The 14867-nt window shown below is 33.7% G+C and overlaps 1 protein-coding gene and 2 pseudogenes across 1 annotated transcript; all 3 read right to left on the minus strand.

Annotated features, from left to right (window-relative positions):
* Nucleotides 1-124: 124 nt before the first annotated feature.
* Nucleotides 125-8666, minus strand: LOC105645390 (TraB family protein). The gene is made up of 9 exons (XM_012230987.3): nucleotides 8096-8666; nucleotides 7476-7523; nucleotides 7278-7337; nucleotides 6623-6706; nucleotides 6368-6472; nucleotides 5391-5504; nucleotides 5154-5254; nucleotides 611-722; nucleotides 125-461 (listed from the first exon to the last, which is right to left on the minus strand). Exons 1-9 carry the CDS (start codon nucleotides 8591-8593, stop codon nucleotides 333-335), a joined length of 1251 nt encoding a protein of 416 aa, XP_012086377.1. The 5' UTR covers nucleotides 8594-8666; the 3' UTR covers nucleotides 125-332.
* LOC149497475 (putative protein phosphatase 2C 23) lies at nucleotides 2603-3195 on the minus strand (annotated as a pseudogene).
* LOC149497476 (uncharacterized) lies at nucleotides 3194-4760 on the minus strand (annotated as a pseudogene).
* Nucleotides 8667-14867: the final 6201 nt, after the last annotated feature.

A 14867-nucleotide genomic window follows, 5' to 3' on the forward strand; every position in this document is an offset into this window, starting at 1 on the left:
TTCAATTCAATTCTTTTAATTGAACAGAATAAAATTGAACCCTCACCTGAATTTTTCCTAACAGAACCCAAGGGCATTCAGAAGAACCGCACCACAATTTCAAAACAGCCAAAAAGAATGATAATGGTTCTCATGAATATAAACTTTGGCTTTTACTCCAATGAAGACTTTCAAATATACAGGGACCCAATAAGGAAATTTTCTTATTCGTTCTATGGTTAACAACCAAATTTTGAAAGTCATAAATGTTGCAAAACCGCAACAGGTGAGAAACAACCATTTTGGTGCTGCTGTATGTTACTGTGAATCGTAAATCTAGAAACACTTGTAGACTATTTTTTCCATGCAAGATAAAGGCCTGAAATAATAGCCACACCAGCAACTGCAACACCAAGGGATGTAAGAACCTTGACAGCAGAAACCGCTGGTTTCTGCGAAGGCATTTCCATAAGTTCCTCCATCTGCGGTACAGGAAGAAAGCACTTGTGAAACAAAAATCGAGTTTGCCGGGCTTCCTTTTGAATGAAAGTTACAGCTTGAATTGAATTGTTCATCAATGGAATATAAAGTTTAAAATCGATTACTTAACAAAGAGAAACTATTCACCGACCTGAACCGGCTGCTTCCAATGCTTCTTAATTCCCTGCAAATGTCCCTTTCCAACAACTGCAACTACTGAAGTATGTTCACTAGCGACTCTCAGTAATTTGGAAGACATGTACCTACAAGTTCAATAAAGACACTGCAAATTGTCAACATCCTACAAGTATGATGAAGATAGAATATGAACAGAGTTCTCTTTGGAGTCCTTGGACTCCAAAACTATTACAATTTAGACAGAAAAATACCAAGATCAATCAACATTTGCTTGTAGGGGGGGTATAAGATGAGCACTTTCCTTTTGAGCAAATGTATAATTTCAAATATTAAACTCATGTGGAGGCTATCCAGATGTACTGGATTTATGAATCTCTAAGAAAGATCTCAAAAGTTTTAAAAATACAAAAAGAGCCAGTACAAATTATGATCCTACTACTGAAGAAGAGTTTGGGAGGGAGGAGTTGAACATGTCCCATCATAGAACATCATTGCATAAATTAGGCTTTTACAACTCAAGCCTACAAATCTTATATTATGGGTGGCCAAAAGTTTAATAATAGGGTATAGGGGACAATGGAATGGAACTACCCTCTTCTCTTGTTTGGCACTTTGGCTTCCCATTTTTTGGGAAGTATAAAAAACGTTAATCTCCCTCCTATAAGTTGAAATTCTAAAAATCTATGCTTCAATTTTGGGGTGTACAATTTCCGCCATACTGAGAATTAAAGGATCATTTTTCGGAACCTTTTTGTTTTGTTTTGCTTTTATTACCTTTATTTTTACTAGACAATCTAAAACTAAGTTAAAGAATAAGAATGTATCTGTTCTCTTTACAATTAAAATTCCACTCCCTTCCTATCCAAACAAAAAAGCGTCCCTTCTCTTCTCATTTTATTTTAATTTCCAAACAAAACAAGATAAAGATTTTCTCCTATCCAAATAGGCATGCATAGTGCTAGGCAGTACATCTAGGATGATGCAAACTTCTACCAAGTTCACAAAACATTGAAACAGAGGGAAAAAAAATACTTCAACATCTTTGCCAAAGGAATAGTTAATATTAAAAAGAATAAATAAATGAAATAAAATGCAAAAAAGAAAGAAAGGGTGGTCAGCAAAAAAATCATATGAAAGTGTGTCAAAAAATGTGGCAAAGACAACAAATACAGGACAGGCAAATTATGAGCATACTGTCACTGAAAATAATTTTATCCAGGCAGATCATAACATTACTGAATATGAATTCAAAACAATCATACAAATGAAAATAATGGATTAGTTAACCATTCAGCATTATTTTGGACATGAAGGAACCATTAAGCATCAAACTGAAGCATTTAACATATTTTTGCACTCAGTGATCCAAATGTTGTTTCCAAAGGGGTAAAAAGAATAGAAACACCAGGAAAAGGAAAAGTTCTAGAAGAAGCATAGAATTGCAAAAGAGGAAGGGGATAGTTAGAAAGAAAATTTTCAAACATATTTAGAGGGGTAGGCGCCTTCAACTCCTAGGCACCCAAGGCGTAGCAAGGCAAGACAAGGTTGGGCAAGCGCCTCAAAATCTTTTTGCTATTTCCCTATACAGATTTCTAGATATTAAGTTAACAATTAAAAGAAGTATACATATATGGGAAAAAAGAAAAGAAAGCAGCTGGAAAACAGAAAGTTTGATAGCTATTTAATAATTAGGTCATAATTTAACAAATAAATATGGAAAAAAAGTGGCTGGAAATTGGAAACTTTGACAGCCATTATATACTTAGATCAAAACCTAATCTTACCATTAAAAACAAGTAGGGATAATAATAAATTCAGTGTCTGAATTTTTTAAAATTTTCTATTTTAGTATCTAAATGGAAAACCTTATCAATTGAGTTTCTAAACTTTTTAAAAAAATCAATTAAGTGTCTAACGCCAATGTGTCTCTTTGGAATTATAATTATTACATATATGGGACTAGTTTACGCTGATGTAGTAGTCCATGGATTAAAATAGCTCCAGATCAGCTAGCCACATGTGGATGTAGCTGACATCCCATCTTGGAATCCACATGGCTACGCATACTTTCTTCACTGATTATCTCCAAATCTTGATCTTCTTTTCCCATGCCAAGATCAGTTTCACCTTTCTAGCCAAAACAACTCATTATCAACATTCATTAAATAAACATCTTCCCCTTTCATCAACATAACTACAACACCAAAACCCATTAGAGCCTATCAGTAATTTGAAAAAAGTCTCCTCTGTTTTTCTCAATGTTTGTAAAAGTGCTTTAATACATCAAACTGATTAACCGCATTAGAATTAGAGACACTCTTTCAATTTCCTATCAAGTTCCATTCTTTCTCTATCCCATTACCATCTCCATCTTCTATACCTTAAAGAATTTGTTCCTTGTTTTCTTTTCAAATCAGAATTTGAATTGCAATCAAATGAATTTGAACTTGAAGAATTCTCCTCTATTTCTTCTGTTTCCTCTATTTTTGAATTGGATTCAGATTTGTCATTCCATATAAGTCCTTTAAGCTCTTCATTAACATTATTGTAAAGATTAGAAAGCAAATAATCAGGAGCATCAGCTTTCCATTTTCCTCTTCATTCACATCCTTTCTCTAATCAGGAGCATTATCAATTCCAACAAATACCCATCCATTTTCCTCCAATTTTGACTTTCCAAAGAAAATAAACTATCTTCAACGACATCATTGCTTGTACTCGATTACGTAAATTAGCACTGCTGCCACTCACAACCTCACCATTTATAACTGAAATCAATTATTTAACACTTTTAATTGGTATCATTATCGTTTTTCCCCCAAAAGATAGTTTTAGATATTACTCCCATTAAATTCTTAACTAAACTTAGTTTCTTGACTTTACCTTCTTTAACTTTTTCAATCCCAAAGCCTTTATGAGAGAAACTTCTCTGCAACTTAATACTTTCCTTCTCTTTCTATTTCTCCACTAAACTGGAATATAACTCGTGCTTGATTGGTGCCAAAACAAAAGCACAACCTATGGGTCCCGAAAGAAATCTACACTGGATAGGACCTGATAAAAACCCACACTAAATCAAGCTAGAACCAGGTAAAGGCATACCAGAACCATGCCAGAGCTAGCTGACCATGAAAGAAACAGTTTCAAAAGTGGAGGAAACATCTAAACTAGAGTAGAGAAAAGCATTGGTTGGGATTTCAGCTACAAGTCCATAAGGGGTCCACGTGGCTAGCTGATGTGGAGCTGTTTTAATCCAAGTCGACTGCCACATCAGCATAAACGGGCCTCACATATGCTCAATCATTATTCTGGTGAGATATATCAGCATCGACCACTTATTTGATTTTTTTTTTTTTTAGTTTAGACACTCAATTGATAAGATTTTCTATTTAGGCACCAAAATAGAAATTTTTGAAAAGTCCAAGCACTAAATTTATCATTATCCCAAACAAGGACAACAAATGTGGGAAGAAAAGAATTAGGGTAGGGTAAATTAAATATAATAATTAAAAAGCAGTACGTATGTGAAAAGGCACAGCAGGTAACAACAAGCAATATCAAGCGCAAATACAAAAGCATTAAGGTCAAGACTATTAAAAAATATTGAAGAGACCGATTCAAAGAAAAATGAAGAGATTGAGTACTATAATAAATCTGATGAAGAGAAAGAAGCGATGATGATGATGATAATGATTTAATAGATGTGGAAGAAGACAACAACTGGAGATGAAAAACCTTAGAATCAAGATTTTTAAGTTTACATGACAGTTTGATTAGTTCATCTAGAATTCTAAATTATCTAATATGCTTTTTGGAGCTAACCTTTGGATGCATAATTATAAATGGATGACATAGTTTTGATTATATCTAGATTTCTAAATTATCTAATGCTTTTTGAAACCAATATAGAATTCTAAATTTGAGGTATCTAGAGTTCCTCAATCCTCACTTCACTCGGGCGAGCGAGGGCCTTGTTGCCTCAAGGCCACCCAGCGCTTTTGACAACACTGACAATGATTAATAATTAGTAATTGGGCTATCTAAAATATTGCTCAAAAAGCTACAGACAGCAAAAATCTAGCTCTTAAATTAGAGCCTGGATAGCCCTTCAGACTAATCATGAGATAAATCCCCAAGTTTCCTCTTCCATCAACGAGTGCCATGTATAAAGAAGCATCTAATCTCTTTTATATTTAATTCACACTGCATGTACATTCAAAATTAAAAAACCAATAAACGACAATCAAAACTTAAAAGTACTTCATAAGCATCCTGTAGAACATGTAAGCATAACAAATAAAATACCAAACATAAAGTACTGATCATGCAAGTCATCAGAGGTTTGCAAATAAAAATTCTGTGCACAAAAAAAAAAGGTTTGATATTTCTAGCGACTGTAGTTGATCAGGCTTCTATACAAGCAATGCAGTTAGAATAGAATGAAACAGAAAAAGCAAGCCCAGTACGAAAGTAAGTTTGCAAAAAATATAGTAAGGAATATATTTGAAACACTAAACAGAAATTGCAAAGGAGAGTGTTGGCAAAGGAATACTCACTGGTCTCTCTCATGCACAAGGGTTTCCATTAGAGTTGGGAACTCCTTACTCATCTCTTGGATCACAAGAGTCAGCATGTCCACATCATCCATTTCCTTCAGCTGAAAATTAGCAAAATGAAATTACTATCAACTAAAACTTAGCAACACAGAATTTCTACCTTACCATGAATTTCATGTCCACTCACTGCAAGCAAACATAAATGGAATTCTTAGCATTAATAAGAGAGAGCCTTACCATTTTGTTAAGGTCGTCTGGGCTTGGTAAAAAGAATGCTTGAAACAGTAGGGAATATAGTAGCTTTGTCTTATGCCAAAGAGGCATTTTTCCCCATGTCCTTCTTAATGTAATCTGTTTCATATAGTACCATCAAATCTGTAATTAACTTCATAACTGTGACAATAAGACTTAAATATGCAAAACACATTCAACCCACTAGAGTTTTTGTGATCCAAAAAGCTGGTGTAACAATGGATGGATGAGAAGAGTACATGCTTTGATACAGGATTGAGGGCCCTAGATTGTGACTGGGAAATGCTAAGCAAATTCAATAGGCAGCCAGTGCTAAGCAAAGGTACAGAATGGTATGCAATGATGCTTCCTATGGAATTAAATCTCACAATCAGCTATCATGGTAGTTTACCACTCAATTTCTTGCATACAAGGGAATTGAAAATGATTTCAATAAACCTCAAAATGCTTTTGAATCCATATGGGACTAGGAAATCCTAACCAAACATGAATAGCAACCAGTAAAAGCAACCATCCATCCACCATGTGTTCCACGGAATTAAATCTCATGATCAACATTCAAAGACAACATCATATACATAACCCCATTTCCTAATGCCATCTCATTATCACCATTCAAGAGGATTGCCACACTCAATTACTCTCTTACTGTGTAAATGAGACATGGGTGGCAATCTAATGGACATTTTGCTTAGGAGTGTAGCAAACCTAGTCCAAGTCAGATATTAAGATGTTTAGACTTGGTTTCCTTAGTTTTAAGCATATTCAAGCTTAAACACATCTCAAGGAGCTTAGAGTTATGTGGGCAAAAGTTACTCAGCTAGGAGCCAAGCTTGATACTCAAGTTGAGCCTCAACCTAAACAAATTTAATGCATTGATCCATGGGATTGCTAGTCTATCTGATGCATTGATCTAAAAAGAAGCAAAGCAGTTCTGGCAAAAAATCAGCAAAGGCTCTTACTTGTACAGGCCGATCACCAAGTATCACCTTGCCACCATATTTTCTGGCTTCTTCAAAAGCCACACGAAATTCAGAACCAGGAAAAACCTCTAGCTTATTGGCAACCTACAAAAATCAATTAATTGGTCTGATGCATCAAACTTTAAAATTATACCAAATGTATTATATTCTGATTTTGGTCAGAAGTATAAGCACTGAAGATAGAAAGAGAGAAAAAAAAAAAAAAAGAACAGAAACAACGATTGTCATACATGCCTTGGCAAGAAACCAGCTATAAAGTATCCCAAACAGATTATTGTTTTTCTTCCACATCTCTATCATTTCTCTCATGGTTGGTATCTGGTCAAAGAAAATTGAATAATTAGAAAATGGAAAACTGAAAGCGTAAAATGTTTAAAAAAAGGGGTTATTTTTTATTATTCAAGCAGACCTAACAGGCAAGTTGATGCAGATCCACTATCACCAACCACCTATGGAGCTCAAGGGAACAAGGAGAACAACATGAAATAAAATCAGTAAAATGTATTATTGGTGTTCTTGCTTCTTTAAGCTTTGGGTGCCATAGAGGGAAGTTTATTTAGATCTTTTATCTCTTCCAAAACTTGTCATAGAGTTCATGGAATAAATTTCCATAGGGTTCCGCGTCACAAGTCACTGGCACCGCCTAATGATTTAATCCATCCAAACTATTATGCCATCAAGGCAAGATAATCAAACATGAAGCCAGCATCACCTTCTAAGTATGACATAGCAGTACCTAAATTAACAGCTTTGAAGTCAACTAATTGCAGAGTGGAGTGAGGGCCCTAGTTTCAGAAAGAGATAGAGAGAGGGAAGGGCAAAGGTTCTTCGAAATCTATGCATATACAAAAGCAGGGGGAGAAAAAAGCAAGAAACATTTGGGACAAACCTTTAAATTCTGAGGGGTTAGCACGGCCACTCGACTAGCACACAACTCCAAAAAGACAACCTGCAGTCAAAAAACAGTAGCTTTATTGAAATCCATGAGATAAGAAAAGAAGCAAAACAACTAAGAAGCAGGCAGCTAACCTGCTGCTAAATGATCCATCCAGTAATCAAAATTAGTGATTTTCAAAAGGGAAAGAACCTGCGGTTTCAAGCAACTTATTACAGCTTGAACTTCTTTGCATGATTCCTGAAATACACAACAAAAATAAAAGCAAGTTTAGCATAGCAATTGAATATTATGAAAAGCATTCAAATCAAAATTCCGTAAGATTCATAATTTACATTCTTCAATTGATATCCAAATTCTATTCTCACTAATAAATTGATGTAGAAAAACAACAAGTTGCAGCAATCAATTATTTTACATAATAGTTGTCCCCACATTAAGGTAATGTTACATTTTGAAATCACCCTTGCACAGCCCTTCTCGGCTAGCCTAATGAGTTTGAAGCTCAACTCTAGGTAATTCCTTTTCACGACGGAACAATTGAAATCTCCAACAGAAAAGGACTAGAATTCAACTTCAAATGGTCCATTCATTTTCTGAATCCTTTGATTGAATGATTTGATTTTGCAAATATGAAAACAAAACACAAGATAATTAAAGATATTACTTTAATTGAAGCAAAGAATTTTCATTTCCTCCACTGTCGATAAACGTATGAAGCGTCAAATCTAATATATATCATCATCCCTCAGATATTCTCAACAACCAAACAGAAAATTAAACTAATATTTGATAAAAATAAATAAATTCACCTGCGAAACATGAGCCGTACCAACCAAGTATACATGGCACGACCCACCCTCAGCCGTCGACTCACAGGTAAGAACCACCACGTTTCTGGAAAGCTCCTCCGGAACCTCTCTCCTTTCCGGCTCATCACAACCAAACCCTGAATCGGCGCCAGTTTCTTCTCTCAACTCATCAGCAACATCAACAATGCTCTCGCTCAACGCCTCGATATTCGGATTAGGGTTTTCAATGTGAACAAAGTCCTCGGCTGCAGTAGGTGGGTCCAATGATTCCGGCGAGTAGGGGTCCATTACGGGAGTTTTGGGCTCGGGTATAAGCGGATTACCTGTTTTGGTTGCAAATGAAGTAATTTTTGGAAATTTTTGGGGTGAGAGGAAAATGCGAGGAGTAAATTTTACGTTGTTTTGAAGATTTAGGGGACGAAATCTGTAGGTGCCGGTGAAGAAGCGCTGTAACTCGGGCGAGTTCAGTCGAGTGATAAGGCGAGTCGAGCGATTCATAAATCGGGCATCACTTCAGGCTTGTACATGCAAACTGAATAAGAGGGAGCTGAGATTGAGAAACCCCTGTCTGTTTATTGTGAAATGACGTGGTATTATGTATTAAATACCCATTGCGTGGTTCCAGCGGGCCCTGTTGCCACGTGGCGTGCAGTGCTCGGATGCAGATTACAGCGAAAGCAAGCATGTGTACGTGGGAAAAAGAATGAATTCATCCCTAAGTTATGTTATACTCTAATTAACCATTGGATATATCAATTCACTCCGCAAGATTATTACTTTGAGTTTGTCGCGCCTTTAATTTTTATTTTTATCTATTAAACACTTTAATTTATAAAATTATATTTTTTAAATATTTTAATTTTTAAAATTATTTTATTAAATACTTTAATTTGTAAAATTTGATTAATTAAACACTTATGACATAATTGAAAAATATAAAAATTATTATTCAAAAAATTATGCCACTAACTACACATCAAATTAATATTTTACATTTAAAAGCTAAAAATTTTAAAAATTATTGTTAATGGTATAGGAATCTGTGCAACATTATTAAAATTTGTAAATTCAAGTATATGATAAATCATTCACAAAGTTCAGGATGTTACGATGTTAAAATTATAAAGTTGAGGAGTAAATTGTGTATTTGGTCTCTAATTAACATATGAGCATTCTTTTTTACTTTCATAAACTTAGTAATTCTTTTTTATTTTATAAACTTAGTCCCAACTTTTGATTCCATCAATAGTTTCTTTCTTCCGTCCGACAAAACATCGTACTATTGACAAACTCAAAAAATTTAGATCTTATTAATAGGTTTTGGAAATAGAGATTCTCGTGTACTAATTAGGATATAATTTGGGATAATATTATATTTAGTGTTTTAATTATTGATTTTTCTATTTTGGTATATAAATGAAAAATACTATCAATCAGGTGTTTTAAAGTTTTAAAGTTTGTAATCAAGTGTCTTTATCTAACCTAAATTGCCAAAATCACAACTAAGCATTTGTGAGTCCCATTTTTAATGAGTTGGCACTGACATGGTCTATTTTTTTCACATTATCAATACACATGGATTCCTGTGTACTCTCACGTGAGTTTTTCCTTCTAACACTTATTTAATACATTAAAAATTTCTCTCTTCACCTTTCCTTCTTTGGACTCTAAATCTTCTCTCTCGATTTAACTTTTTTTGTCCCTTTCTACGTTTCTCTCCAACACAAATTAATAATGAACTACACAGCCTTAGATCTGCTACTTATCATAATTAAGTGGACTACATACTTATTAACATAATCAATAATCTCATGTCCTTGTCCACCAAAATCTTCGCAGGCATAGTATATTATGTGCATGCAGAATTAAATTGATATTGGGCGACTTTGATAGAGCTAATGACGTAAGATTTTTGGCTAAGATGATGTAAAGGCCTAATTATTGCTAGAGTTAGAGAAACATTAAGTAACAGTGTGATTAGTTTACATGAGCACTAAAAAATCCTAAGAAAATTTTAGAACTATGAAAAATAGAGTTTAATTATATATCTGTGTGTGGATTCATTGTAAATAATGGAAAATATATTGTTTAGGGGCTAGTATGTGCATGTGCAAAATTAAATTAATATTGAGCGACGTCAATGGAGCGAGTTAATGGAAGATTTTTGGCTAAATGATGTAAAAGCTTAATTATTACTAAAGTTAGAGAAACATTAAGTAATAATGATTTAAGCAACGAATGTGAAATTGAAGCTAAATAAAGGTTTTTGGTGCAATGTAATTGGGGGTTTGTATATTAAAGTGAGAACAACTAATTTATGCTTTAAGTATTTGATCATGTTGTTACATTAATGATAAATAGTTGAAAGGCTCTACCTTATATGATTAAGTTGATCGATAAACGAAATTATAATAATCGATTAAGGATACGCGAGGTTATAAATTTCATATCTAAATATATGAAGGTACTTATGGCTGATTTTTGAATATGATACACTCTAGAATGTCTAGTTTATAATAAAAATTATCGAAGGCCTTAACGTACATGAATTATTGGACACATATGGTGGTTTTGCAAAATATCCTGCTATAGGACCTATGCAGGCATAACAACATTGTGTAAGCGATTTTGGGGACCAAATGAATTTACTTGGACTTTACCTTTAATTAACATTTAATGATATATGTTATATATCATATAGAATTTTAGTAATTAATTTATTCTACATTATGGAGAATTTTCGTTAATAGGAGTTTTTCCTAGGTTGTTAATGTTCGAGCACTGTTAGGACAACTCTGTTGTGAATTATATTTTGGATAGACAAAAGGTAATGAAATTTAGTGATCCATGATATGTTAAAATCGTGGAGAAATCTAGTTTGTTATGGTAAATTATGAGAAAGATGTATTATATGGATTAATCAAGAGATTAAAAATGGTAAGGGCTATCAGTTTTAATTAAGTAAAGGAGAGAGAAGAGTTAAATTTTAAGTCAAGAATTATTTTGTCTTTGCATAATCCACATTTATAATTAATGTTATTAGAAGTAAAAACTTATAATTGATTGAGATTATACATGTTAAAGTGTGTGAGGTCCCGACTCGAGCGCCTTATCCAATCCACTAAAAATAGAATCGAAACACTCATTTTGAGTTGGGTTCATGATGTGAAAGCCTATTTAATCTAATTTCTTTCTTTGAAAAGGAGTTTGATGATAAAGAAAAAGAAAGTTAATCTATGAAAGTTAGGACAGAATCAAAAGAAAGGCTGACTAAAAGAAGTTGGAATAAGAGTACGGGATGGTAGATAAAAAGGAATTTAGCCCAGGACTTGCAAGTTATATTTTCTATTTTGAGAGAAAAATCTAAGAAAAATCCTAATTTGACTTCGAACATTACTCCAAATTCATTAACATGCACTAATCATCAAAACCGAGAAGGTTAATGATAGAACCGAAGTTATCACTTATCAAAAGTTAATCAAGATTAAAATGAATAAAAATATCATTATTATTTCAGTTGTTCTTCAACTACAAAGAGAAAATAGAAGATTATTTTCTAACTGATAAAAATTGGCCTTAAACTAATTACAAAGTAATCGCCCTTATTATGCCAATGGGCTGCCAACTGGGCTAATAACTAGGACCACCAAAAAACTAAAACAATAATATAAAATAATGTGACTTCACACCCCCTAAGATGGAGTTGGTGAGAAATCAACCAAACCCAACTTGGATAGTAAGTGTTGAAATTGAGGATACTTAAATTCTTGGTGAAAATATCTGCAAGCTGCTGTTTTGATTATAGATGATTAATAGAGAGAAAATCTTATTGGAGGAGATTTCAGACAACATGACAATCAATATCTATGTGTTTAGTACGTTCATGAAAGATCGGATTAGCAGCAATGTGTAAAGCTGCCTGATTATCACAAAACAAATGAATAAGTAGCAGTAAAGGCAATTGTAAATCTCTTAAAATGTAAGAAAGCCATTTTAATTCACAAATAGTGACTGCCATGGCCCTATATTCAGCTTCAGTAGTGCTTCTGCTCACAATATTCTGCTTTTTAGATTTCTATGATATAAGGGACTGCCCAAGAAAAATGCAATAAACTGTGAGAGATTTTCTTGTGGTAGAACAAGAAGCCCAATCAGCATCACAAAAAGCCTTTAATTGAAAGGTGTTGGTAGCAAGAAAGAAAAGACTAGTTGAAGGATAAGTCTTGAGATGGGTGAGAACATGTATGGCAGCCTTAAGATGCAAAGTAGTTGGAGACTGTATAAATTGACGTAATTATTGACAGAAGATGTTACATCCGGTCTAGTAAGACTAAGATACAACAATCTGCGTACCAAACTTATGTACTATTCTAGTTCTGAAAGAAGAGAACCTGTTTCAGATGTGAGCTTGAGACCTTGAATCATAGGAGTATGAGCAGATTTAGCATTTGAAATGTCAACTTCTTGTACTAAATTAAGAATATATTTCTTCTGTGTAAGACACATACCAAAATCTGACCTCGCATTTTTTCAGCCTAGGAAATATTTAGTATATCCTAGATCTTTAATGGTGAAAGCAAAATCAAGGTAAGATTTGACATCAAGTATCAATTGCTCATCAGAACCAGTAAGTAAAATGTCATCCACATAAACTAATAAGGCTAGAAACTGAGAACCTGAACCTTTTGTGAACATGCAATGATCATGAGATGATTGAAGAAAATCATAAGCCTCCAAATATTTTGTGAATTTCCTATTCCACTGTCTACCAACCTGTTTTAAAGCATAGGGGGATTTGATCAAATTACAAACTTGTCCAGGTTAACTTTTTTAATACCCTTGTGGAGGTAACATGTTAATGTCCTCATCAAGATTTCCATGCAAGTAGGCATTGTTGATATCAAGCTGATGCAAAGCCATTGTTTGGTTACTGTTGTTGCTAATAAAAGTCTAACAGTAACAAGTTTGGCAATAGGAGAAATTATTTAAGTATAGTCTAAGCCCCATAACTATGTATAGCCTTTTACAACCAACCTAGCTTTATATCTATCAACACTACCGTCTTTGTTGTCTTTCACTCTATAAATCCATTTTGAATAAATGGGTTTCTTATCAGGAGGCAAATCTGTGATGGCCCAAGTTTTGTTAAGTTCAAGTGCTTCTAGTTCCTTTTCCATTGCTTTTACCCAATGCAAATCATATTTAGCATGATGATAAGACATTGGTTCAGGAATTTTAGATACATTGGAAATGAAATTGACATATGCAGAGTGGAAGGTTAAAGATGTAGTGTTAGTGAGAGAAGAAAGAGAAATACTTGTTTCTATTTGTAAAGCATCCTCAGATATACCATTGGTTTGTACCGAACATACAAAATCATCAAACCACAAAGGTTTCTATTTAACTCTAGTGCTTTTGCTAATGGGTGGATTAACAGGGAGAGGAACATGTGGAGGTACGGGTATAAATATATTTGGTACATTAGGCACAAAACCTAGTGTCTCTCTAGAAGAAGAAGAAGAAGAAGAAGAAGATGAATGTAGGGTGGAGGAGGGAATGTGTGATGGGAATGTGTGAGAAGAATCAGTGGGAGAAGAGATGTTTGTATTAAAATCAAAAGTTTGAGGTAAAATAGGTAAATTAGCAGATTGTCTGATGTCATAATGAAAAGGAAAAATATATTCATAAAACAACACATCTCTGGAGTGAAAAATAGTTTTAGTTTGTAAGTCAAGTAACCTATAAGCCTTTTGGTTAAGTGCATAACCAAGGAGAGCAGATGGATATGCTCGAGGAGCAAGTTTTTCCTTATGTGGAAGATTATTTGTGGCGTATGTCAAATAACCAATAGTTCTAAAATATGATATGTCAGGTTTCTTGGTTGTTAACAACTCACAAGGTGATTTCCATTCCAAAACTACTGTAGAAAGTCTGTTTACAACATGTGTAGCAGTTAAAAGACATTCTAACTAATAAGATTTGGGAAAATATCCTTGAAACATGAATGAACGAGCTATTTGAAGTAAACTTCTATGCTCCTATTGTATAACACCGTTTTATTGTGGTGTATAAGTACATGATTTTTGGTGGATAATTCCCTCATTTTGGAATAAGGTTAGACATTGAGAGTTTAAAAATTCTATCTTATTGTCAGTTTGAATGGTTTTAACAATTATTCCATATTCATTTTTGACTAATTGGACAAAGTTATGTGCAACTGAATAAACCTGATATTTATTATTTATCATGTAAGTCCTTGTATATCTAGATTTATTCTTTGCAATTGTAATCATATAACGAGCCCCAGTAATAGATTTGACATTATATGGTCCCCAAAGATCAATATGCACAAGCTGAAAAAGAAAAGAAGATTTGCTTGTACAAAGAGGAAAAGATAACCTGGTCTATTTTGAAAGAGGACAAATATGACATACAAAATCTGCTTTTATTTCAACATTATTTAAGACATTAGAATACTTCATTCTTTGATTAGAGACATGTCCTAATCAAGAATGCCATAATCTAAACAATTTCAAACCAGGATCAACACAAGTACTAGAAACATTGCAACTACTACTACTGACATCAAAAGAGTGTTTATTCAGTACATACAATCCATTCTGCACTTGACCAATGGCTATCTATTGATTCCTTTACAAATCATGTAAAATAGAACAATTTGGCAAAGACACAACAACTATGTTACGTGTCTTGGTTAAAGAAGTACCAGATCTGAGGTTGCATTTGAAAGAAGGTATGTACAAAGTATTGT

The sequence above is a fragment of the Jatropha curcas genome, chromosome 3 (genome assembly GCF_041381405.1).
Source record: "Jatropha curcas cultivar XTBG-Jc1 chromosome 3, XTBG_Jcur_1.0, whole genome shotgun sequence".
In the NCBI taxonomy this organism is placed as follows: domain Eukaryota; kingdom Viridiplantae; phylum Streptophyta; class Magnoliopsida; order Malpighiales; family Euphorbiaceae; genus Jatropha; species Jatropha curcas.

Excerpts from the sequence above, each read along its gene's own strand:
- LOC105645390 (XM_012230987.3), bottom strand. The coding sequence starts at position 8,593 with ATGAATCGCTCGACTCGCCTTATCACTCGACTGAACTCGCCCGAGTTA. Across the intron at positions 6,707-7,277 it reads TAACCCCTCAGAATTTAAAG|ATACCAACCATGAGAGAAAT; the intron begins GTTTGTCCCAAA and ends TTCTTTGACCAG. Across the intron at positions 462-610 it reads ATTGGAAGCAGCCGGTTCAG|ATGGAGGAACTTATGGAAAT; the intron begins GTCGGTGAATAG and ends CCTGTACCGCAG.